The sequence below is a fragment of the Lampris incognitus genome, chromosome 2, assembly GCF_029633865.1.
Source record: "Lampris incognitus isolate fLamInc1 chromosome 2, fLamInc1.hap2, whole genome shotgun sequence".
NCBI classification, from domain to species: Eukaryota; Metazoa; Chordata; class Actinopteri; order Lampriformes; family Lampridae; genus Lampris; species Lampris incognitus.
In genome coordinates this window covers 40,133,698-40,160,741 of record NC_079212.1, presented here as the reverse complement: position 1 = coordinate 40,160,741, position 27,044 = coordinate 40,133,698, and the positions used below count along the sequence as shown (strand labels likewise).

Genomic DNA, 27,044 nt, shown 5'->3' with positions numbered 1-27,044 from the left:
TTTTTATGTGTTTAAAGTATGTTCTAAAGGCTCTAAATGTCTTACAGTGTCATCTGGTAACTCCAACTAAAAAGGTTGACTACCCCTTTAAGGCGCTCAAGTATGGCATATGACCCCTTTAAGGCAATCTAACATGGTCTAGACACCTCAATGTGTCACGGAGTAACTTATATTAAAATGGTGGACTAGCCCTTTAAGGTTGTCTCAACATGTCACTTACCATAGCCTAGACACCACAGGAATAAACACACATGAATAATCCGCACTCACACAGGTACATAGAATTATATATACAAATGTATTATGAGTAATAATTATTAGAATGAATGAAAGTGATAAGCCTCAATGGCTAACAAGCATCTGCATTCAGATATACACAAATTAATCAGACTAACACATTAGCATACAGCTCAATAACCCTATAACTAAGCCGGCAATAAAATAAAAGAAAGTCAACCCCCAGTTGCAGGCCTGTTTCTTTATCGGGTACGTTGGGACCCTAAACAGCCCTCTTCGCTCCCCTTGGAAGCCCGCACATCCAACTTGTACTCACAAAGAATGCTCCTCTTCGTCTCGCGCTTCTCACCGCAGCACAGCAGCGAACGTCAGGCAGGCAGCCATCCTAGCTAACTGGCTAGTTAGCCGTTAGCACCATCTCACGGTCGAACCGTGCGCTCGCCTCGGCAGACCAACACGGCAACAGACGACTCCTTCTGCGTCCCTCGATGGTCGCATGAACCCACCACTACACTGTACTGATAACGTTACTTCGCTAAACTAGAAGATTGCCCGACTCACTGTGGGGCAAGCCCCTTACCGCATCCAGTCCATTCGCGCGTCTTGCTGTGCTAGCAACGAACACCGACTGGCTACCTCGCTCCGTAACGTCGCTGGGTCCACATATGGGACTGACGAGTAGTCAGTTTGTCTCCCAAATCCACACAAACAGTTCCCGGGATGGGTCTCGGTCAGACACCCGCACAAATCACTGTTCACTAAACTTCAATTACTTTTCTCTCACCGCAAAATAGCATATAACAATTCGACATCAACTGCTCCGTTTTGCTCACACAAGGAACGAGTGACCTACTTTCTCTCCCCGTTCAGTCTGCTCGCGCTGACGTTCCCCGCTGCCCTCTCAACCAATCACATTCAAGGTAAGTTATTCTCTCCACAGCCAACCAATCACAACAATGGTAAGTTTTCAGCAATAAAAGTAAATGCATTTCACGTTGGTAAACAACTGTTTTGCAGAACAATATCAACAGTATAATATATTCATATTCAAACGGTTAACAAAATAACAAACATAGGCCAAACTCTTATCTAATAGTGCAATGTAATATATCTAAGGCCTATAATTTAACCACAGGGTTACAAAAGTTTACGGAACAAGCGGCGCTGTAGGCTCGATGTGAGTCTGATGAAATTGATCATCGACATCATATTGTCCATGGAGCTTTTCAACGCACTGCTAAATTTTGCGCGGAGAACGCTCCGATGCATCAGACAGTGCAGTGGTTTCATCTGTGGCGTGAGGGCAGCAAGGCGAGCTCTGCACCTTCTGTCTGCGTGCTTCCGACCCTTCTGGAAAATGTGTGATGAAGCTCGAGTGTAGACTGTTGGACGTGTTTTCTCAAATTGTATTCCTCTGAGACAGCGATAGGCTTCGTTACACAGCAAACATATGGGGTTTTTTTCCGATATTAGTAAACATATATTTCTCAGTCCATTCATTATTAAACTGGCGATTCACATTGTCAACTTTCCTCTTTTTCAGAGTGGACAGTGACATTGGGGGGTTATTTTGTTTAAGAGTTAGCAGCAGCAAGCAGGTTAGCGCGGCACACTCACTAGCTTGGCAGCTGGTGGCGTGCACGTAGGGAGCGTTGGGGGCAGTTAGGGGCGGGACAAAGCAGTCTCCCATTGGGGGAAATTGAATGGGAGCGCATTCTTGCCCAAAACATTATTTTTCTTCGCGGGGAAATGCATTATAATTTTTCATTTTGTAATAACAATTGATCAAAGGGCCAGAAAAAAATAATCATCGGGCCGGATTTGGCCCGCGGGCCGCCAGTTGTCTAGACCTGCCCTACCCTGTGTCCTCCTGCCTGATTGCCTGCCTCGTCCAGATTGGAAGCACCTGTTTCTTGTTAAGTCCTGTGTGTTTAGTCTCTGTGCCAGTTCGTGTTGTGCCTTGTGTCAACTCGTGCCAGCCTTTCTCTGCTGTTTGTATTTCTTGTGTAGACTGAGAAATAAAGATATTGTGATAATTGGCGGCAGCATTAGATAATAATGGTGTCTTGGTTTATTTTCATCCTCACAAACAGCATCTTGTGTTCCACTTCCCTCTTTGATCTCGACTTGTCCATCAGAACATCTGTTGAACAAGCAAAATTGAACATCTTAATTTGTTTCTCTATTTAACAATTGAGTTAATGAGAAAACAAAGACACGTTAAATATAAATACCAAGTAATTACTTCCTGACAATGGACATTTATGTGTACTCAAGGTGTGATGGGTGCGATGCAGGTGTACTTAGTACACAAGACACGTTCTTTTAGTCTCATTTATGTCTCGTTTATGTCTGAAAGAAATCAACTCCATGGATAATGTTTGATTTTAAAGCTAAACATGGAACTGACTTATGTATATATACCTCAAAGGAAATTATTAACAAATACAGAGGCCAAAACTCATCAGTTCTTATGTGTTTTATTGATGCTTCTAAAGCTTTTGATCGTGTTAATCATAGAAAGTTGTCTGTTAAATTGAGTCAAAGAGGGGTGCCTAAATACATTTGAGAATTCTGGCTTATTAGTATGCCCACCAGACTATGCAAGTGAAATGGGGTAATAGTGTTTCAGCCCCATTTGGGGTTAGCAATGGTCAGACAAGGGGAAGTCTGTGTCCAGTTCTCTACAATTTATATATTGATGATTTGTCCAAGCAGCTGAAAGCCTGTAACAGTGGGTACATGATGGGTAATACCTTGGTGAACCATATTATGTATGCAGATGACCTTGTCATTCTTAGTCCCTGTAGCGCTGGTCTCCAGCAGCTCCTTGATATATGTTCTGTGTATGGTGTGGAGCACGATATCAAATACAATGCTAGTAGCAGTGTTGTCATGATCTGCAGAACCAAAGAGGGCAATCATCTAAAATTTCCTGATTTTAAATTGTCTGATAATAATCTTGGGGTCTGTAATAAGGTGAAATATCTTGGGCATTATATTAGTGAACAACTGACAAATGATGATATTTATAGGCAATGCCGCATGATGTATACACAAGCAAACACTCTGTCACGCAAGTTTGGTATGTGTTCAGTTAGTGTGAAGACGTCACAGAGCATATTGTACACCACTTTATGCTGCACACATGTGGCCAAACTATAAAAAAGCAAGCTTACAGAGGCTTCGAGTGGCTTATAATGATGCCATGGGAATACTACTAAAAAGACCTAGATGGTGTAGTGCAAGTGAAATGTTTGTGGCTACAGGAGTCAATACCTTTCAGGTTCTTCTAAGAAATTTCATGTACAAACTTATTTGCTGGCTCAATGTCTCTGATGATGTAATCATCAAGAGTTTAATTAATGTAAGATTCAGTGCCACACGCTACCAATTCCGGCAGTGGGACCACTGGTATAGCTGCCTTCATACTATAAGACAATGATTTGTTCCATTTATGTTAATTTATTGTGTTTACTCTTTGTATTGTCTGGGTTTGTCTTTTACCTATTTGTCTTTGTCTGTTACGGACCCTGCGTCTGCAATAAAGTTTTGAATTGAATTGAACTGAACTGAATTGAAAACTACTACTACTACTACTACTACTTTCGGCTGCTCCCATTAGTGGTTGCCACAGCAGATCACCTGTTTCCATTTCTTCCTGTCCTCTGTATCTTCCTCTGTCACACCAGCCACCTTCATGTCCTCCCTCACCACATCCATAAACCTCCTCTTTGGCCTTCCTCTTTTCCTCTTCCCTGGCAGCTCCATATTCATCCTTCTCCCAATATACCCAGCATCTCTCCTCCACACATGTCCAAACCATCTCAATCTTGCCTCTCTTGCTTTGTCTCCAAACTGTCCAACCTGAGCTGTCCCTCTAATATAATCATTCCTAATCCTGTCCTTCGTCACTCCCAATGAAAATCTTAGCATCTTCAACTCTACCACCTCCAGCTCTGCCTCCTGTCTTTTCGTCAGTGCCACTGTCTCCAAACCATATAACATAGCTGGTCCCACTACCATCTTGTAAACCTTCCCTTTAACTCTTGCTGGTACCCTTCTGTTGCAAATCACTCTTCTTCACCCACTCCACCCTGCCTGCACTCTCTTCTTCACCTCTCTTCCACATTCCCCATTTTTTTGAACAGTTGACCTCAAGTATTTAAACTCATACGCTTTGTTCATCTCTACTCCTTGCATCCTCACCATTCCAATGTCCTCCCTCTCATTCACACATATGTATTCCGTCTTGCTCCTACTGACTTTCATTCCTCTTCTCTCCAGTGCATACCTCCACCTCACCAGGCTCTCAACCTGCACCCTGCTCTCGCAACAGATCAGTCATCCACAAACATCATCGTCCACGGAGACCCCTGCCTGATCTCTGAAATTCTGAAAGTTTCTGAAAGGTGATTTGTTTTATGTCTGAAACAAAGATACTCACAAAACAAAATATCACCTGTTTCTATGACTTTGGAAAATGGGTGTAAATGTGTGTATAGTGATAGACAAATGTTTGTGTAAAACTCTAACCTACTTTGTCCAAACAGTGCAGTTCATACCACTCGGTGAAAAATGGCCCGGCTCACAGTCTTCACAAACTGTATCAGTTTTCTTGGTTCCTATGACAGAGGAACAACAGGAGACTGACATTTATTGCACAAGAACCCACACATCCACAACTTTTAAATAACATTAACATCATTCATTAGACTGGTATGTCAATCACTTATAGCGTCATTGTGAAAATGGTGTAATTCTGACTTATATTACCAGGTGTTTTGGTCCTCTGGCCAGGTGAACAGCGAGTATGCATCACTGCAATGGTACACTCTGATTGAGACGTGTCATGTGTGCAGTAGTATCCATCTAAAACACCACAGACCGTGTTGCTTGTTGAATTACACTCCTGTTGGGCAAACAGACCCTGACCTACAGATCAGGCACAGGTTAACAATGTCTAAACATCAGCATTTATCATTCAAGTAACTAAACGCTGATGGTTTAATGGGGAATAAATTGGTGTTCAGCAAAGTTTAATCAACGTAACAATGTAAGGCAACTGTCTTTATGCATGCTCAATAATCCAGGTAAGCAAATCACATAAAGTTGAATCAGTTCACTTGGACACGACGTTTATTAAGAGAGAAACGTTTCATCACCCATCTAAGTGACCTCTTCAGTCTCAACTGACTGCAGGTACCCCCACCCTTATAAACAACACAGTGGCATAACGACCGAAAACGATCAGTTTCATATGCAAATTGCTGTGAGCATTAACTAGTTTCAATGGCCATGTGTACTATTCACAGAGGATTTGGGGAATGTTTGCAATCACAGCATTGTAAGATAGTGACAGATGTACTCTTAGCCCCCCCCCCAAGGGATGGTCGTTCCCTCTCACATAGGGGGGTTTCACATATGGTGTAGGACCACTGGCCCTACACCCATCTACAGGCCAGTGGTCACTCTTTCAAGGATGAGGATGTGCACCTCCTTGATAGGGAGGAACACTGGTTTGAACAGGGAGTCAAAGAGACCATCTATGTGAAGAGGAACAACCATCCCAGAACCGAGGATGGGAGTGCTAAGAGTACATCTGTTGCCATCTTACAATGCTGTAATTGCAACTATTCCCCAATCCTCTGTGACTAGTACACGTAGCTGTCGAAACTCTAGTTAATGCTCACAGCAATTTGCATATGAAACTGATCGTTTTCGGTCATTATGCCACTGTGTTGTTTATAAGGGTGGGGATACCTGCAGTCAGTTGAGACTGAAGAGGTCACTTAGATGAGTGATGAAACGTTTCTCTCTTAATAAACGTGTCCAGATGAACCGATTCAACTTTGTGATGAGAGTAAGGCAAGGCACATTTATTTGTACAGCACATTTCAACATCAAGGCAATTCAAAATGCTTTACATAAAACAAAAAAGGCATGAAGAAAAGCAACATAAGGCCATGAAAAGACATTTAAAAACAAAATAGACTAAAAGTTAACAGTGCAGTGTAAGATGATAATCAAAAGCTTCAACTTTTATTTAACTGTAAGAAGTGGCAAACAGGAAAGTCTTCAGACTTGATTCAAAACAACACAGTTGCAGACCTGCAGGCTGCAGTTTTCTGGGAGTTTGCTCCAGATATGTGGTGCATAAAAACTGAAAGCTGCCTCTCCATGTTTAGTTTTGACTTTGGGGACAGAAAGCAGAACTGTCCCAGATGACCCGAGAGGTCTGGATGGTTCATAGTGCAGCAGATCAGAAATGTATTTTGGCCCTCAACCATTCAGTACTTTATAAACCGAGAGTAGAGTTTTATTCTTTGATGGACAGGAAGCCAGTGTAACGACATCAGAACTGGAGTCTTGGTAAGGTTTTGGTCTTTGTAAGGGCTCCAGCAGCAGTGTTCTGAATCACCTACAGCTGTTTGATCGATTTTTTTAGACAGACCTGTAAAGACACCGTTACAGTAGCCTGGTCAACTGAAAATAAATGCATGGACAAGTTTTTCCAAATCCTGCTGAGACATAAATCTTTTACTTCTTGATATATTCTTCAGGTGATAGTAGGCTGACTGTAATTTTCTTAATGTGGCTATGTAAATTCATATCTGAGTCCATGACTACACCAAGATTTCTGGCATGGTTTGTGGTTTTTAACATTACCGAATGTAACTGAGCGCTGACTTTTAATTCTTCCTTGGCTCAAAAGACAATTACTTCAGTTTTATGCGACAGGCATGGACGCAAGTCCATGAATACTGGGATGGCATCCAGCACTTTACCTGTGCCCCCATCCATAGGGTAAGTGGTAGTGTAAGGAAGGGCATCCAATGTAAAACACTGCCAAATAATTATGCGGATTGAAAAGACCACACCGGCTCGGTCGAGGCTCCATACCAGATTGGTCGTGGCTCGGGTTAACAATGACCACGCTATTGGTGCTATGCCCTCACAGAGTGCCAATGGAAGCTATAAAATCTGCTGTGGCGACCCCTGAAAAATAGGGAACAAGCCGAAAGAAGAAGACGAATTGAAGAAGTCCCTCTTTATAGACGTCATACTGAATAAGATTTGTTTTTCACTACCTGTGATCAGCTTTATGACACTTTTTTATATTCTGACCAGCGTGGCACATCTGTATGTAGATCTTTTCTTACGAGAGCCCACCTTCATCTTAGTGGAAGCAATGGTATTGATAACATCTGTAATTTTAGAATTGAAATGACGTACAGGCTCATTGACTGAGACCCGAGAGAGGGTGGGTGTGGAAGAGAAAGCCTGAATAAACATTTCACTGGTGCTTTCAGTGATATGCCATTTTGTGATTACCTCTTTTTGAGCATTTGTGTGCACAGAGATAGTACTCTCAAAGAAAACGCAGGAATGATCAGAGAGAGCAACATCAGTCACCACAACCTTAGAAATTTTCCGACCCTTGGAGATAAATAAGTCCAGAGTGTGCCCCTTGTTGTGTGTGGGCTCCGTCAAATGCTGAGTCAGTCCATAGTTATCAAAAACACAGCACAGTTCTTTAGTTCCTCTGTCCCGCGGGTGGTCAGCATGGATGTTTAAATCACCAGCAATAACTACACTGTCAAATTCAATACAGATTATAGACAGCAGTTAAGTCATCAAAAAAGTTTGCATTGTATTTAGGTGGCCTATAGATATTTAAAAATACAACTCGAGAAGAGGACTTCAAATGAAGAGCGACATATTAAAAAGCAAAATTTCCATAAGATATCTTCTTGCATTGGAGTGAATCATTAAACAAAATGGCAATACTACTTCCTTTCTTATGCTTTCTGTTTCGCTCACAAAAGTGAAGTGTCACGCCGGGAGCAGGAACTGAGGACCCAAATGCAGACAGCAGAGACAGAGCAACAGTTTAATGGTCAAACGTCCAAGATAAGAGGCAAGGTATGAACAGCAAGGAAGGCTCGTGGACAAGACATGAAGCATCAGGCCAATATAGGGTAACATAACCCGACAAAGAGAACAGGGCAACCAGGGGGAATATAACAGTTTGGGAGCCAATTAGGGAAACTGGGAACAGGTTAGAGAAGCAGAGCAGGAACAGAAATGGCATGCCAATCGGGGAATGGGGAACAGGTAAGCAAAGCAGGGGCAGGAACAGGAATGGCAAGACTAGTGAGCCTACAAAATAAAATAGGAAAACCAGATAGAACAGAAATGGCAAGACCGGTGGGCCTTTAAAATAAAACAGGAAGCTGTGGTGACCCACATCTATATAACTAGAGACATTCACCTAAGAGGACGGTGTACCTTTAAGGGAAGAGGCGAGGGGTCAGATAACGCACTTCCGCTTCCGGTTCACAGTTCAGTGTTGTTGTCGAATGTATGACATGCAAAGTTGGAGCTAGTAAACTACCTCGACTACGTCTACTCTCACGTCTCCTGTCTCGTTGTTTTCTAACTCCACATTGGTGACCCCGACGTGATCGAACTACTAATACGAGTATGTCTGACAATGACGACGCCGGTGCTAACAACATGGCTATTGCTAACGCTAGCATTTACACCGCAACTGTGAAGCTACCCGATTTTTGGCAGCATAATCCACGGCCGTGGTTTCAACACGTGGAAGCCCAGTTCCAGCTGAGAGGGATAACGCAGGATGCAACGCAGTACTTCCACGTAGTGGCGGCGTTAGACGCATCGACAACGGCGCGAGCAATGACACTGTTGGAAGCTCCGCCAGCTGCTGGCAAGTACGATGCTCTAAAGACATTCCTCCTGAAACTATTTGAACTGTCGGAGCTGGAGAAGGCAAACCATTTACTGTCCCTGAATGGCCTCGGCGACGGCAAACCATCTGAGTTAATGGAAAAAATGCTGTCTGTGCTGGGATCGGCTGATCCGGCCTTTCTTTTCACACACATTTTTCTGAGGCAGCTCCCCGCACCTGTACGCACAGCACTGGCCAGTTCTCCTCTCGCCGCCTCCAAGGACTACCGTTCTCTGGCTGCTGAAGCAGACACGGTTTTCCTGGCCAACCGGCAACAGTTTGTGCATGCCCTGCTACCCCACAAGACCGCCCCACCACCACCTGTGTACGACTATATGGACACCGCGGCTGCGGTGACAGCCCGTCGTCAGGTTGGCGGCGGGCTCTGTTATTACCATGCCAGGTTTGGGGCAAAAGCAAAACAGTGTCGCAAACCCTGCAGTTACAGGGTTCAGGGAAACGCAAAGGCCGGCGCTCGTTAACAGCTATGGGCGCCGGCCGTGACTGCAAGCTGTTGTTCATCAGAGACTCCTTGTCGGGCCGGCGGCTGCTGGTTGACTCTGGCGCTCAACGCAGCATACTACCAGCACAAGCTGTGGACACGATGACCGACAGTCACGGCCCCCAGATGGACGCCACCAATGGCACGTCCATTCGGACGTAGGGTATCAGACATGTGGACGTGTGTTTTGGCGGCCGACGTTTCGGCTGGGACTTTGTGATGGCTGCTGTATCCACCCCACTCCTAGGTGCGGATTTCCTCTGTGCTTTCAACCTGCTGGTGGATGTTAAAAACTGTCGCGTGATTGATGCCGTCTCTTTTGCGTCATACTCCTGCACGCTTGGGGGGGCTGGAGCGCTGTGCCTCACTAACACACTCTCCACTGGGGATCCATACCAACGCCTGCTCGCAAATTTCCCCGAGCTCACCACACCCACCTTCTCCTCGGCGGTGGCCAAGCACGGCGTGGAACATCATATCACCACAGTGGGCCCCCCAGTTTACGCCCGGGCCCGACGCCTCGACTCGGCCAAGCTCGCAATAGCCAGGGAGGAGTTTTCGACTATGGAGCGCCTCGGCATTGTCCGCCGTTCTGACAGCCTGTGGGCTTCCCCTCTTCACATGGTTACTAAGGCCGACGGGGGTTGGCGCCCGTGCGGGGACTACCGTCGCCTAAACAATGCTACGACCCCCGACCGGTACCCCATTACGCACATACAATATTTCTCTACCCACCTGGCGGGCGCTGCCATCTATTCCAAAATCGACTTAGTGCGGGGGTATCACCAAGTGCCGGTTCACCCACTGGATGTCCCAAAAACGGCTGTCATCACACCCTTTGGGCTCTTTGAGTTCTTACGTATGCCTTTCGGCCTTAAAGGGGCGGCGCAGATGTTTCAGCGCCTTATGGATTCTGTGCTCCGCGACATGCCATTTTTGTTTGTGTACTTAGACGACATCCTCGTGGCCAGCGCGTCGGCGGAGGAACACATGACGCAACTCAGACAGCTGTTCAACAGGCTCAGTGAACACGGCCTCATCATCAACCCAGCTAAGTGTCAGTTCGGGGAGTCGTCCATCACCTTCCTCGGGCACCACATCACTCCACAGGGGGCCGTTCCCCTCCCTGCCAGGGTTGAGGCTGTCACCATGTTCCCCCGCCCCCGCACTGTACAGTCGCTGCAGGAATTCCTGGGCATGGTGAACTTTTATAACCGTTTCCTGCCCCGTGCCGCCCACATCATGCGTCCCCTATATGAGGCCCTGCGGGGTAAGAAGTCTAAGGATGAGCTGGACTGGTCTTCGGGGATGGACGAGGCTTTTGTGGCCGCCAAGACCGCGCTGGCCAACGCTGCGCTGCTAGCTCACCCGTCGCCTGCCGCCCCCATAGCCCTTACAACGGATGCCTCCGACTACGCCGTGGGGGCCGTGTTTAAGCAGTGGGTGGGTGGGGGGGCTGGCAGCTGTTGGCGTTCTTCAGTAAACAACTCCGTGAGAGCGAGCGCAAATACAGCACCTTTGATAGGGAACTACTGGGTCTCTTCCTCGCAACCAGACACTTTAGGTTCCTATTGGAGGGCCGACAGTTCACCGCTTTCGTGGACCACAAACCGCTGACGTTCTGTCTGGCCAAAACCTCAGAACCATGGTCTGGGCGTCAGCAGCGCCATCTCGCGGCGGTTTCCGAGTTTACCACGGACATACAACACGTGTCGGGCAAGGATAACTTTGTTGCCGACTGCCTTTCACGGGCGGTTGTTAACGCCGTTCACTTGGGACTCGACTATGCCGCTATGGCAGCGGACCAAGCCAAGGACGCGACCGTTCAAGACTACCGGTCGACCCCTACGGCGCTACGGCTGGAGGACGTAACGTTCGACGCGGCCAACACCACCCTCCTCTGTGACATCTCCACCGGTCAACCGCGCCCCCTGGTGCCTACTTCCTGGCGGCGCCGAGTTTTCGACACCGTCCACGGCCTTTCCCACCCGGGAGTGAAGGCCTCGACCAAGCTGGTGAGCGTCAAGTTCGTTTGGCCTGGGCTACGTAAGGATGTTAGAGCCTGGGCCGGCTCGTGTGTGGCGTGCCAGCACGCCAAGGTGCACCGCCATATCAAGGCCCCTTTGGTGCCGTTTGTGGTTCCAGAGAGGCGGTTTGACCACGTCAATGTTGACCTGGTGGGTCCCCTGCCCCCCTCCCGTGGTTATACGTTCCTCCTCACTATTGTGGACAGGGCCACCAGGTGGCCAGAGGCTATTCCCTTGTCCTCCACGACGGCAGCAGAGGTAGCACGGGCATTCATCAGCTGCCCGTTTCGGCACACCGGGTGACATCATGAGCGACCGGAGCTCCCAGTTTACCTCGGAGCTCTGGACAGCGGTCGCTGAGCACCTGGGGGTGAAGATCCACCGCACTACGGCGTACAACCCGCAGAGCAACGGACTTTGTGAGCGGTTCCACCAGGACATGAAAGCCGCTCTGCGGGCAAGCCTCACTGGCTGCGACTGGATGGACCGGCTCCCGTGGGTCATGCTCGGCCTGCGTTCGGCCCCGAAGGAAGACCTCCAGACCTCCTCCGCTGAGCTGGTGTATGGCCAGCCCCTGCGGGTTCTGGGGGAGTTTCTTCCGGATGCTACGGCTCCCTGGTCGGCCGCCTCTCACCTCAGTGCGTCCCGGAGCGCTGCCGGTGCCTTCGCTCCCGTTCCGATGTCTCAACACTGCCTCCTCCGGTCCTACGTCCCCAAGGATCTGCCATCGGCGAGGTACGTCTTCATTAGGCACAACAGCCATCGGTCCCCGCTGCAGCCCCCATACGACGGGCCCTTCCGCGTCCTGGAGGCGGGGGATAAGAACTTTGTGGTGGACATGGGGGGGCAGGACGGAGCGGGTCGCTATAGACCGTCTCAAGCCCACTCACTTGAACATTGGGGAGCCAATGCAATTGGCCCTACCCCCGCGGCGGGGACGCGCTCCTAGGTCGGCCCCGGCACCTGCCTCTGTTCCTGCTTCGGCCCCGCCTATGGCCCGGGTTTCGGCCCCATCTGTTTCCCCTCCTGTGAAGTGCAGCCGTTATGGCCGCAGGGTCCGCCCCCCGACTCGTCACCTGTTTTCCCCGTGACTTTGCACTATGTCATTGACTGTTCTGTTGTAGAGTCTATTTTTATGTTCATGACTTGCACTTTTGCTGTTTTGCATTGTTTTGTGTAGGTGAATTCTGGGGGGGGGCTGTGTGGTGACCCACATCTATATAACTAGAGACATTCACCTAAGAGGACGGTGTACCTGTAAGGGAAGAGGCGAGGGGTCAGATAATGCACTTCCGCTTCCGGTTCACAGTTCAGTGTCGTTGTCGAATGTATGACATGCAAAGTTGGAGCTAGTAAACTACCTCGACTACGTCTACTCTCACGTCTCCTGTCTCGTTGTTTTCTAACTCCACAAAGCCCAGATAACAATCATGACAGAACCCCCGCCCACCTCAAGACAGATCCTGCGATGTCCGATGGAGCTCGTGGTCAAAATCTTGACACTTTTTGGTCCAATTTTGAATACCTTTGCTGAATTCTGTGAAAGCTCCAGCCACACAAAAATTGAAGCCAATTCTCTGCTTCAGCAAATGCAAACGAAAAAAATTTGTGCTTCTACTGGTCACATTCAACAAGTTGTTTGAAATTAGTGATTGCAATCTTCCACTGTATCAGTTACAGATTGTGTTGATCTAATTGAGTGTCCTATAGAAAGCTGCAATACATTCAGGAATACAGAAAATGACTTTGATAAAGTAATGACACTGACAGATTATCTGATAAAGAAAAAGGACATTCTGAGCTGGGATGTCACTGGGTCTCCAAAGAGGAAGTTGCCAGCTAAGTTGGGTGATATGCAGGTTGACTCTACCGTGGGCAAAGCATTACGTGTAAAGGACAATTCAGACCTGAAAAACATATGGAACGATATACTAGAGAGGAACATCATGGATCTGAATACTCGTAAAGATGGACTTCTATGGGTTTATAAGAGCCACTGTTGCTTGCTTGCCTCGGCCAAACACCTTTGGTGACAAGGCATTAATACAGCCTGCCAGCACACACTCTTTTGTTGCTGTGGAAGATGCAGAACATGAAGTGTTTGTACAGCACCTGAAGAGAAAGGTCACAGCAGACAGGGCCTTTTCATCACTTGTTGAAATGCTTGATGCATGTCCCAGTGACATATTTCCCAAAATGAATCGTCTCCTACAGGCCCTCGTCACCTTACCCATAACAAGCTGTAGTGTTGAAAGACTCCTATCAACCGTAAGTCGGATAAAAACTGGCAGCACATCAATGATAACATATAGACTGAAGTCTTTGTCCCTGCTCTCCTTTGAAAGAGAACTGACTCGTTGGACTATAATGGAATCATTTCAGTGTTCAACACCAAGCCCCGTCGTCTCCGACTGTAGTAATCAAAAGTAAGCTAACTTACAATTTCGGGCTGTAGTAGTCTATTAACTATTTCAACATTATTGTTTATTGGGTACAGTTTTTTTGGGGTGTACAATTGGATTTTATGCTGATGTGTGCGAGCATAAGGCTAATTTGTGTTTTGAATCACTTCACATTTGTTGTATTGTCAAGTGATGGTAAAATAACAGGCCCATTGGCCAATAAAACAAAATATTTATTGGGAAGCCAACATGACTGACTGTGTGTCTGACAACACTTGCGTGTGTGTGTGGCATGTGTGTGATTTATGTGGCCGCCATGCCAGGCTATGTTCAAGTGTCATCTTTAATGTTACTGAGCATGTTGGTGCCGGTGTACCTCTATCCACAGATGATGATTAATGATGCTGCTGTGTTTGTCAGCTGTGTGTGTGTGTGTGTGTGTGTGTGTGTGTGTGTGTGTGTGTGTGTGTGTGAGAGAGAGAATATGTGGCCATCGTGCCAGGCTATGCGATGTTGTTAATGTTTATCTTGGTGCCTGTAATATTACCTGTGATGATGTATAGGCCTTGTATGATTAAACTGTGTTGCGTTCAGTCACAGTCACAGTGATGAAACATTTCTCTCAATAAATGTTGTGTCCAGATGAACTGATTCAACCTTCTGTGATGAAAGTAAGGCAAGGCAAATGTATTTGTATAGCACATTTCAGCATCAAGGCAATTCAAAGTGCTTTACATAAAACTTAAAAGGCATTAAGAAAAGCAACATAAGGCAATGAAAAGACATTTAAAAACAAATAAAAAGAGAGTAAAAGTTACAGTCCAGTGTAAGATGATAATCAAAAGCTTAAAATTGTATTCAATATAAGAAGTGGCAAACAGGAAAGTCTTCAGCCTTGATTTAAAAGAACACAGTTGCAGACCTGCAGTTTTCTGGGAGTTTGTTCCAGATAGATGTTGCAAAAAAACTGAAAGCTGCCTCTCCATGTTTAGTTTTGACTTTGGGGACAGAAAGCAGAGTTGTCCCAGATGATCTGAGAGGTCTGGATGGTTCATAGTGCAGCAGAAGATCAGACACGTATTTTGGCCCTCAACCATTCGGTGCTTTATAAACTAAGAGCAGAGTTTTAACAGATAAAATTATCCACTCAATAACTACTGATGAGGGCAGATCCCTGATTGGCCCATTGGAGATCAACGCAGAATTTGAAAGCTTTATAAAACACTGTAAAGATCGGCTCAACACCACTAATATTGCAGCAGGGCAATTTCCAGATGGTTTACCCCTTCCTCAGATTAATGTAGAAGATAACGACTGGCTGGATGCTGAAGTAACTGAGGGGGAGGTTCTCCTGGCCATGAAGTCATTGCAGAATAATAAGGCCCTGGAGCCAGAAGGCTTCCCAATCGAATCTTTTAAAACATTTCAGATAAACTGTTGTCTCCTCTAACAAGTATGATTTACCAGGTGTACCTCTATCCACAGATGATGATTAATGATGCTGTTGTGTTTGTCAGCTGTGTGTGTGTGTGTGTGTGTGTGTGTGTGTGTGTGTGTGTGTGAGAGAGACAGAATATGTGGCCATCGTGCCAGGCTATGCGATGCTGTTAATGTTTATCTTGGTGCCTGTAATATTACCTGTGATGATGTATAGGCCTTGTAGGATTAAACTGTGTTGCGTTCAGTCACATATATTTATAATTGCTATTTTGGTTAACATATGCGTTTCAGAACCTATTCAGTATGACTGGTCTTGGACATGCTAGGCCCAACCGATTTTCGCTGTGCCCCACAACTGTGACTTCTGCCTACACTACAGGTTTCAGCCTCAGTGTCATGGACAGACTTTCTCTTCTCTTCAAAGAGATGACATCTGGAAAATCTGTGAAAACTGCGGTCACTTTTACAAATAATCTAGTTGTTAAGTACTGCTCTTGGAGAAGTAGCAAAAAGTACCAAAAAGTAGGAAAACTTGGAAAACCAAAGAGCAAAGCAGAGAGTAAGAGCACAAGTGTTTGCACTGAAGTGTAGGACTTTTTTATTACCTGGATCACAGCTTTTACAGGTGTCACACGTTGTCAGACCATTCGGTTTGTTCAGGAAGGTACCCACTCCACAGGGTGTACACCTCGTGCCTGATTCCTCAGTGCAGTGTCTTCTGACAACAGAGCCTGTTTGCAACATCACACTACACTTAACACAGTGTAATTATCAGTTATCCATCCATCCATCCATTATCCAAACCACTTATCCTATACAGCAGGCAGGGAGACACCATGGACAGGCCGCCAGGCCATCACAGGGATAACTAAAAATAATAATAAATTAAATCTCCATCTATGAATTTAAGGAAAACCCCTGTACTTTGCATTTGTCATTTTCCATTTCTATTCAAGAGAAAAACTCAAGCCTCTTCAGCAGTGACACTAAACATTTAAACTGGGGTAGCCTAAGAGGGGACACTTTTTTTGGCGGGGGGGGGGGGGTCACATTATCTAAAATATTTGGAGTAACTTATGTGGTAGTGCAGTCAAGAGAACGAAGAGGCTAAATTTGTCAAATTCATGTAAATGAGCATTTTGGATGTAACAGAATAGGAAATCTGATTCAAGTCGTTTTTCATCTCCTTCGTTACTGTACTGTACTTACATTAAATCACACAGCTCTCAGTGGAAAAAAGAAACAAGCTCAGGTCGTGTAACTGCACGTCTCCAGTAAAACCGAAAGCTGCTCTTATCAAGGCCTGTCACGCGACCACACGACTTCCGCGTATACAGCGTCATTTATTTATGTGTTGAAATGTTTATATTTAAATGATATATTGCCGGGAGGGCCTCGGATCAGTCCTTAAATAACTAGTGATATTTACAGACAAGCCAATAACTGTCAAGTGTCACCATAATACATCATCATCATCTAACAAATAACAAATATAATGTCCCTTACACTATGCGCACGCACACACACACATATATAGTTATGGTGGTATGATTATGATTATATATATATATGATTATTTGATATGATTCCTTATTTTAAGGAACGGTCAGCAACCCTGTCAGTACTTGGTGTATTGTTCCACAATACTGTAACGCGTGTGGTTACATCTGGCTTACTACGAGACGCTGTCACACGCTCGAGCTACTTTTGAGAAACTTTCAGGGAACTTTACCGGGTCTGTTTTTACACATACCTTTTTTACACATAGGGCAGCACAGCCCGTCGCTTGTTTGATATTCTTCCGGTCTACAGTCTGTTGCGCTGACAGCAAACACACAATGCCCTGCAACAAACCCAGCGTAACGTTAGACTCTGGTCTGCTGTAAAACAGACCTCCTCCCCACCAGTTAAACAGCCGTGTTCCACTTACCGATCAGCATGTGTATAAACAGAACAACACAGGGAAAGTTACGAAAAGTCATTTTCAAAAGTTAAAACCATGCTGACACTTCCGTTCACCGCCATGTTCTTCTTCCTGTTATAGTCCCCCCTGTCGTCATCTATTTACAAGCGCATCGACCCATCCTTTATCCAAACCGCTTACCGGCGCATACATCAAAACCCGTGAAAAAAATTCAGTATCCTTAAAAAAAATACCGAGCAACATTGTAAAAGCAATAACATTTGGGTTCCCCCATTATAGGTCAAATCCATAATAAGATGATATAGTGGTGATACACAATTGAGGGTGGACTCAGCAGGGGCTGCTGCTCCGTGCTGACGTAGGCACTGCTGGGAGTTTTCCAGGAAGTGGAGCCAGTGGAGCCCAGTTAGCTGGTTGCCACGAGGGATTGTGCTGTGTCGGTGTTGTTACGGTGGCGAGTAAACGGAATTGACTCTACTCGATCTCTCCGTCTCCTCATTCCTGCACTCTCACAATATAAAACCTGGCCAAACATCAAACCTTGTTGAGTAGAGGCATTCAGCTTTTTAATTCCTACCACCGTACACAAGTAGTAAAGCTTCTCTTAGGACTTCAGCGTCTGTGTGGGTTTCAAGTCTACAAATACATTTCATTTCCCTGATCTAAAAAAACAAAACAAAGCAACAATGGCATAGTTCACCCATCCACCTACCCAAAATCATTTGATATTAGTACATCACATTAATATACATATACATTTGATCACATCAGTCAAGTCAGTTTTATTTAATTACAACTTTGCCTCAAGGGAATTTACAGCAACACAACATCCTGTCCTTAGCCCCTCGCATCGGATAAGAAACAACTCCCGGAAAAAAAAACCTTTAACATGGACAAAAAATGAGAAAGAACCCTCAGGGAGCAACAGAGGGACCTCCCTCCCAAGACGGACAACGTGCAATGGATGTTGTGTTTACACAATTTACAGAATACAACACTGAAAGAGGATAACAATTTATGAAGAATATGATGAGGAGGATGCCAAGCAGTGTCCAGACGCCACCGGAACAGCCCAGGACCCAAGCCACACGACCAGCATCACCACGCGAAAAAACAAACAAAAAAATCAGTACATCAAATCAAACGGCAGCAAATGTATCAAAAAAAAAGTATCATTATATTATGTAAAGAAAAAAACAAATCACATAAGAGATAACTACAGCCTTTTTAAGATGAGCACGCCAGTTTCCTTGTCTGAGCAACATGGGGCAGCGCAGCTCGTCTTTTGTTTTGTATTGTAACGTGCATGGATAAGAAGACACGCTGGCCGCTGGGTCGCGAGTCTGATCCTTTAGTCGAGCGGTTAGCGATGTCTCCTGCGGTGCGGGCGATACGTGTTCGCGTCCCGGCCGCGGCAGTTCCTGTGGTTGCGTTGTCCCCCCGAATTCGCTACATTGGTGTCAGAAGAGGGATGGAGCGACCGTAAGGCCATCGGAAGCGTATGCGCCCTGAGGCGTGTGAAGGAGCTGATATGCTTAAGGGCGGGGACGCGCTCCCTAAGGAGGGTGGTAGTGTAACGTGCATGGATTAGTAGACCCGCTGGCTCGAGATTCTGACCCTTTAGTCGAGCGGTTAGCGATGTCTCCTGCGGTGCGGGCGACACGAGCTCGCTTCCCGGCCGCGGCAGTTCCTGTGGTTGCGTTGTCCCCCAAATTCGCTACAGTATTCTTCCGGTCTAGTCTAGTGCAGTGTTACTCTTGACGCGGCTCGCGAGCGTCTCGCGATACCTTGTTTTGCGCCTCATATAGATCCACTGATAACAATAAGAACATAGCTATAATCCAAAGGAGTTGAATCGAGTAAGTCCAGTTGCACTCGATTCAACTAAGTCCAGTTGCACTCGATTCAACTCCTTTGGATAACCATGACCTGGATGAATGAGAACATTCACAGGCAACATAGCTATAACTTACTTCTGTAGGTTCCGTTTGTGTCCTGTTCTAGCACATTGAAATGAATTATCCAGCTGACGGCAGCATACTGAAGATACGTCAAAGAACGTAGGCTACGTAACAGCGTGGGATCATGGGTAGACGGCGTTATTATTTTTCCCACCTGGATTCCGGGAAGACCCGCCCGTACTCTATCTCTGATTGGCTAACCCTATCCCTAACCTTAACCAACAGAGGCAACGAGAACTAGCCAATCAGAGGCAGAGTTCCCGGAATGCGGGTGGGGGGAAAAAACACGCAGGTAGACGTATACCCTGCGTGTTTAGCTTTGTATTTGCGAAACATTTTTTTTCATGTTGATAATGCTTATTTATAATTGCATATGTAGTGGGGCAGCTTAGCTCCAATATTCATAAGGATTGTGCATCTTGTGATAAAAGCACCAAACTTGGTACATATGTAGCTTAATATATTTAGAAGAAATCTGGATATGGAGCCACTGAAAATTAACCCCGTAGTGGCCATGGCGGGCATGGATGTTATTAGATCACTTTTAGCAGGGCTGTGGCCTCCCTAAATTTCATATCAGCCATTGTGACAAGACAGAGGAGAATGTTACCTTTCCAGAGATACCAATATTATTGTTCGAGTCCAAACAGAACCAGATATGCTATTTTACATATCGGGTGTCACCAATGCATGGTGAAAAAACCAAGTTGATAAGCAGTTACTTTTGTAAATAAAAAAATAAAAAAAACAATAAACACTGTTGAAGTACTGAATTGTGTATTGTTTCCTGCAATCGCTAGTTCAAAACCTTGACCAACAGAAGAGGAGTGTTTAGGTCTAGATGTCTATTCATAGTGTATAGATGAATAGAGGAGTGTTTAGGTATAGATGTCTATACAGAGTGTATAGACGAATAGAGGAGTGTTTAGGTAAAGATGTCTATACATAGTGTATAGATGAATAATGTCTCAGAAGGGACTGGCAAATTAGCTTTTTCAACATGCATTGGTGACATCCGATATGTAAAATGGCATATGTCTGGTTCTGTTTGGACTCGAACAATACTATTGGTATCTCTGGAAAGGTAACATTCTCCTCTGTCTTGTCATAATGGCTGATATGAAATTTAGGGAGGCCACAGCCCCGCCAAAGGCGATCCAATAACCTCCATGCCTGCCATGACCACTACGGGGTTAATTTTCAGTGGCTCCATATCCGGATTTCTTCTAAATATATCAAGCTTCATATGTACCAAGTTTGACGCTTTTATCACAAAATGCACAATTTTTATGCTAAGCTGCCCCACTAATGTACATGCATACATAAGATGGGTTCCACTCCCAGCCTTACAAACTCACAAACAAGTATTATCTATTTCAATAATGCAATGTAATTATTAATTGAGAATAAAAAGCGATGTAAGGATGGAAAGCATGGTACTATAGTTTTTTAAACATACACAAAGATGGTAAATCTCTTGAGAGTGGTGATATAAAAAACACCCGAGTTATATCTGCAATCTCTGTGGCTCTTTGAGGACTGGTCTTACTCGTAAGTGGCTCTCCTAAGAAAACTAGTGAGTACCTCTGGTCTAGTGTGAGTACATCAAACACATGCCATTATCCTGCAACAAACCCAGCGTAACGTTAGACTCTGGTCTACTGCTAAACACACCGCCACACGGGTTAAACAGCTGTGTTATACTTACCGATCGATGTCACAATAAAAACAGTTAAAGTTACAAAACGTCATTCTTAAAAGTTAAGATCATAGTGATGCTTTCTTCTTTGCTCATCTTTATAAGCGAGATGGGCATGCGAAGCCTTTAGTTACACGGAGCAGAGGGTCCCTACAGCTGATCCAATCTACAAACAAAAAATTGCTTTGTCATCTGGTTAGTTTGTCTTCTTCTTTATTTTTCTTCTTCTTCTTCTTCTTCTTCTTCTTCTTCTTCTTCTTCTTCTTCTTCTTCTTCTTCTTCTTCTTCTTCTTCTTCTTCTTCTTCTTCCTGTCCTCCTCCTCCTCCCGGTTTACTGGCGGATCGCGAACAACTTTAAGGTGCATACCGCCACCTACTGTGCAAGAGTGTGTAACATCATGTCATTTTACCCCATTAAATTCTACCCATCAACTCTGTGTCACTTAAAAAAGTAGAGTGCCTTTCTGGTGATTTTAATCCCCTCTCACTCTCCTTCTTTTCCCAGTATCCCCATCACATTCCACTCCCGTCCTGTAACCTTTCTATTTCCACTTCATACATGTTACAATGTAATATTACATGTTCAGCGTTTTCTTTAACGCCACAGTTCTCACATTTATCACTGTCCCTTTCCCCCATTATAAACAAAGCGCCATTTAATCCTGCGTGATCCAATCTTAGTCTTGTTGCGATGATCTCCTCCCTTCTGTTCCTTTCTTTATAATTCTTTGTTATGACAGATTTTTGTATTTTGTAATACCCCCTTCCGTTCTGATCTTCCTCCCAGCTTTTCTGCCATATCTCCATTCCTTTCCTCTTAATCACTGCTTTTCCTTCTCCTTTTCCAAGTGGAACTGATGCGGTTATTTCTTTTCGCAATGCCTTTTTTGCTCGTTTATCTGCACACTCATTCCCTTTCAGTCCCTCATGTGCTGGTCCCCAACAAAACTGTACGTCTATACCATCTCTGTGTAGTCTTGGTAAATTATGGCAAATTCCAATGATTAAGTCTTCTCTGACAGTTTTTGTTGACTGTATACTTTCCATGACTGCTACTGAGTCTGTACATATCACCACCCTATCAGGTCTGGCCTCTTCAACCCACTGTAACCCAATAATGACTGGCACTATTTCTGCCGTATATACTGATAACTGGTCAGATATTCTTTTGGAAATAGATATTTTAAACTCAGGGACGTACACACCAATTCCCACACATTCCTGTTTGTTCTTGGACCCATCTGTGTAGCTTTTGATATAACGGTGATAACTATTACTCAGGTATACACTTGTTTTAATTCCCACTTCATTCATTCGCCATTCTCTTTTCTTTTCCAGAATACTCATGTCTATCTGTACTTCTGGGAACAACCAAGGGGGTACACTGCTAAATTAGTCCATGGGCCAGAGCCCAAAATTTCCTATTTCGGTACACTCAAGGTGGCAAAACTTACTTATAATTTTTGAAAGGATCCATGTCTGTAGATGATATTTTGGTATGATAACCATTCCTGAGTGGCAGCTGTATCACAGTTATCAGCTCATGAAGTTAACCACCCCCTAAAGTAAATTGCATTTTAGACGCTGGTGCATATCCTGGTTTAGCCTCATGGTCAGGACATTTTTCAATGTTCTATAATATTGTCTTTGGTATCATTTTAAAGGGGACCTTCTTAGCTTTCATTCAAGCCCTGTTGTGGATATTTCTCACAAATATAGAGGTCACTTGAGCTCTTCAACCCGTCAATAACACACATTTTTCTGCAATGTTCGCCTAAACTATATACTTTCTTTTAGCCCTGTGGCATCTAGGAATATCAGGGACACAAAACACAAAAACTGGAATACTCACAGGACTGTAAAGATTCAGGAAATGTATAATATACCCATACTATTTCATTGTGTGAGGTGATTGTGAACCTTAAATTAGAAGGGCATTATTACTAAGAAACTAACTAGACCAAAGCCAGTTAGTCCATGGGTCAGACCAGATATCGATACCACCCAAGGTGACACAACTTCACTGGTGCCATTTTATTTGGTACACAAACAGAAGTAAAATAATACATGATAACCTTTCCAAATGAGCAGCTATTTCATTTTTCTTTCAGGAAACCTGTTTCTGTGCCTCTCACGATTGTGTATTTGCCCAGATTTTTACAAATATAGCATTTCAACACCCCTGGTACTGATTAGCCTAGCTTAAACTCTGGGACAGTTCTTAGTTGGCCAACAACCAAGGATAACCAGTACTGTGTACTTCCATTCATTGTGCTAAGCTAGGCTAACGTGCAGCCAGATAGCTTTCTACTAAACACATATAGAGGAAACTGGTATCTATCTTCTTGTCTCACTCTGGAGAAGATTGTAAGCTAATTTCCCATAATGTTAGCATGTTCTTTTAATGTATATGTTAATATGATTAGTTAAAGTGGCTACGAGGAACTTTCATCTTGTGTTGATTTTAGCGGCCTCATGTGGACAAAATACAGCTGTTGCATAGCAACTAGGTAATGTATCTACACTGCTCAAAAAAATAAAGGGAACACATAAGCAATGCAATGTAGCTCCAAGTCAATCACACTTTTGAGATATCAACCTGTCCAGTTAGGAAGCAACACTGATTTGTGAATCAATTTCACCTGTTGGTAAATTGTCTAATTTCCACCAGGTGGAAATTAGACAATTTGCAAGACAACCCCTATAAAAGGAATGGATTTGCAGGTGGTGGCCACAGACCATTTGCCTGTCCTCATCTTTTCTGGCCGATCTTTGGTTAGTTTTTCATTTTGCTAGTGCCCTCACCACTAGAGGTGGCATGAGGCGGTATCTGCAACCTACAGAAGTTGCTCAGGTAGTGCAGCTCATCCAGGATGGCACATCAATGCGTGCTGTGGCAAGAAGATTTGATGTGTCTCCCAGCACAGTGTCCAGAGCATGGAGGAGGTACCAGGAGACAGGCCAGTACACCAGGAGACGTGGAGGGGGTCGCAGGAGGACAACAACCCAGCAGCAGGACCGCTATTTGGTCCTTTGTGCAAGGAGGAACAGGAGGAGCACTGCCGGAGCCCTACAAAACGACCTTCAACAGGCCACTAATGTGCAGGTTTCTGCTCAAACAGTGAGAAACAGAATGCATGAGGATGGTATGAGGGCCCGACGTCCACAATTGGGGCCTGTGCTCACAGCCCAACACCGTGCAGCCCGATTGACCTTTGCCAGAGAACATCTTGGTTGGCAGATTCGCCATTGGCGCCCTGTGCTCTTCACAGATGAGAGCAGGTTCACACTGAACACATGTGACAGACGTGAGAGAGTCTGGAGACGCTGTGGAGAACGTTCTGCTGCCTGCAACATCCTCCAGCATGACCGGTTTGGCGGTGGGTCAGTGATGGTCTGGGGAGGCATATCCTTGGAGGGCCGCACAGACCTCTACGTGCTAGCCAGAGGTACCATGACTGCCATTAGGTACCGGGATGAGATCCTCAGACCCATTGTCAGACCATACGCTGGTGCAGTGGGCCCTGGGTTCCTGCTCATGCATGACAATGCTCATCCTCATGTGGCCAGAGTGTGTCAGCAGTTCCTGTATGTCGAGGGCATTGATGCTATGGACTGGCCTGCACGTTCCCCAGACCTGAATCCAATCGAGCACCTCTGGGACATCATGTCTCGTACCATCCGCCAACGCGATGTCGCACCACAGACTGTCCAGGAGTTGACCGATGCCCTGATCCAGGTCTGGGAGGAGATCCCTCAGGAGACCATCCGTCGTCTCATCAGGAGCATGCCCAGACGTTGTAGAGAGTGCATACAGGCACGTGGAGGCCACACACACTACTGAGCCTCATTTTGAATCATCTTGAAGAATTTCCACAGAAGTTGGATCAGCCTATGTTCTCATTTTCCACTTTGATTTTGAGCATGATTCTGAATCCAGACCTTAATGGGCTAATGATTTTGATTTCCATTGATCATTCTTAGGTCATTTTGCTCTAAACACATGCCTCTGTCTAATAAATAAAGATTTTCAGCTGAAATATTTCATTCATCGAGGTCTATATTGTGTTTTTAGGTGTTCCCTTTATTTTTTTGAGCAGTATATTTGTGGCTATGTAAGATAAATAATGGTAATATGACGCTGGTGAAGCAAAGTAAACTTTGTTTTAGTAGTGTTCATACACCTAAGTTACATGTATTTGTTTGTATGTGGCAGGTGAAAACTGACTGAATATGGCCACTGGTGAACAAGCAAGTTTTTACCCAATACCAAAGCGCCCATGGGTGGAGTGCATTATCCACTGTTCTGATGATACAGATAAGCTGGTTTCACTACAAAGTGTCGACTCATGGAGAACTCTGCTCAGGGCAGCTCAGATACGAAATCATGCACCAGTTTTGAAACTGGCAAAAGACATTCCTGAGGGACAGATTCCAGCAATCTACTACCACAGAAAGTGTCGCAGTATCTTCACTATGAAGCAAATTCTTGATGGCCTCCTTGCAAAAGAAAAGAAAAGTTGTGTCTCCGCTGAAGAGAAACAATCTAAGAGAGTAGCTCGACATGCTCCAAGTACATCTAGGACTTATGATGCAGAGTGCATATTTTGTCAGAAAAACAGCAAATAGTCCAAGAGACAGAATACGAGAGAAGTACTGGTGCAGTGTCGAGAACTGCGAGCTGACGCAAAGATCAGGAGTGCAGCCACAAAGAAAAGGGACAGCAGAATCCTTGCCATTGTGAGTAGAGACCTTGTAGCAGCTGAAGGGCACTACCACAGGTCATGCTATAGACTTTACACCAAAGAAGAGGTTTCCAAAGGAGAGGTTGCCAGCAATGAAGATGATGATGCTGCAGCCCAGTATGACGCTGCTGTGAATAAGGCATACAATGAGCTGTTCCTCTTCATCAGGATAGAGCTTTTTGCAATCCTCAAGTGATGACAATGACTGATCTCTCTTCTAGACTGGTAGCTTCAATGAACTCCCAAGGCATTGCCCAAGTCAAGGAATCAACCAAGAAGCACATAAGGCGAAACCTGGAGAGTGAGTTTGCTGGAGCCTTGCAGATATTCCCTGATGAGAAAGGAAAATTCCTCCTCTATCCCGATAACTTGTCCATGAGGGAACTTGCCAAAGAAAATCAGTCTCTCAAAAGGGAGCTGCAGACCCTGAAAAGTGTCAGTGCACAAGATGTTATAGCCAAAGCAGCCATCAAATTGAGAGCAGACATTAAAAGTCAAGATGTTCCTCAAACCTGGCCGCCTGAAGTCAAACCAGAAGCAGAATGTCCTACCATTCCAGAGTCGCTCATTATCTTCCTGTACTCTCTACTCACAGGCTCAAATGATCCTGATCATGCATCCCAGAGAGTGCAGTGCCTTCTGCAGTCATTTGGCCATGACATAGTATATGCAGTGACATGTGGAAATACCAAGCCTTCCAAGCACATTGTTCTGCCATTCAGTGTCAAATCGTTGACAGGAAATGTAGAGTTGATAAACATCCTCAACCGACTTGGTCACAGTGTGTCCTATTCACAGATGGAAGAGATCAACACTGCCCTGTGTCTCCAGAAACTCTCATCATCAGGGAGTGGCATTGCCCTTCCAGCTAACATCCATCCTGGCATATTCACAACTTTAGCCTGGGACAATATCGACCGTCTTGAAGAAACTGTCAGTGGTGAGGGAACATCTCACAGAGTCAATGGGATTGCTGTGCAAGCAAAGCCAGTCAACCCACTTCCTGTCCAACCCATGCCCACTGTTCCCAAAACAAAGAAGAGAAGCATTGATGGACCCCCACCAATGTTACCAACGTACAATGCTGGACAACGGGTAGGGCCACCACAAAGCAAAAAGTCAGATGCCGATACTGCAGCCAATACTAAGCTTGCCAGAGAGAAAAACCTTCTTTGGGTCCTAGCACGCATGTCACAACAAGAAGAACAGTCAGTCAGCAGCTGGACAGGCTTCAACATCCTGACTCGAGGAGAGATGACAGTCATCCCCGACAATATAGGCTATCTGCCTACCATCAATGCTCCAGCGACACAAATGTCTACTGTCAACGAGGTGCTTAACCAGTCACTGAG

General features: G+C 45.2%; 1 protein-coding gene and 1 long non-coding RNA gene across 2 annotated transcripts; both read right to left on the bottom strand.

The window, feature by feature from the left end:
* Positions 1 to 269: 269 nt before the first annotated feature.
* On the bottom strand, positions 270 to 17,602 carry LOC130106796 (tumor necrosis factor receptor superfamily member 14-like). The gene is made up of 6 exons (XM_056273053.1): positions 17,294 to 17,602; positions 17,117 to 17,206; positions 15,969 to 16,094; positions 5,014 to 5,172; positions 4,778 to 4,862; positions 270 to 2,380 (listed from the first exon to the last, which is right to left on the bottom strand). The coding sequence occupies exons 1-6, from the start codon at positions 17,343 to 17,345 to the stop codon at positions 2,203 to 2,205; spliced, it is 690 nt and encodes a 229-aa protein (XP_056129028.1). The 5' UTR covers positions 17,346 to 17,602; the 3' UTR covers positions 270 to 2,202.
* Positions 17,603 to 17,828: 226 nt separating this feature from the next.
* On the bottom strand, positions 17,829 to 21,340 carry LOC130106798 (uncharacterized). Its single transcript, XR_008809767.1, has 2 exons — positions 20,957 to 21,340; positions 17,829 to 18,284 (listed from the first exon to the last, which is right to left on the bottom strand). It is a non-coding gene; the product is annotated as an uncharacterized LOC130106798 (long non-coding RNA).
* Between the last annotated feature and the right edge of the window lie 5,704 nt (positions 21,341 to 27,044).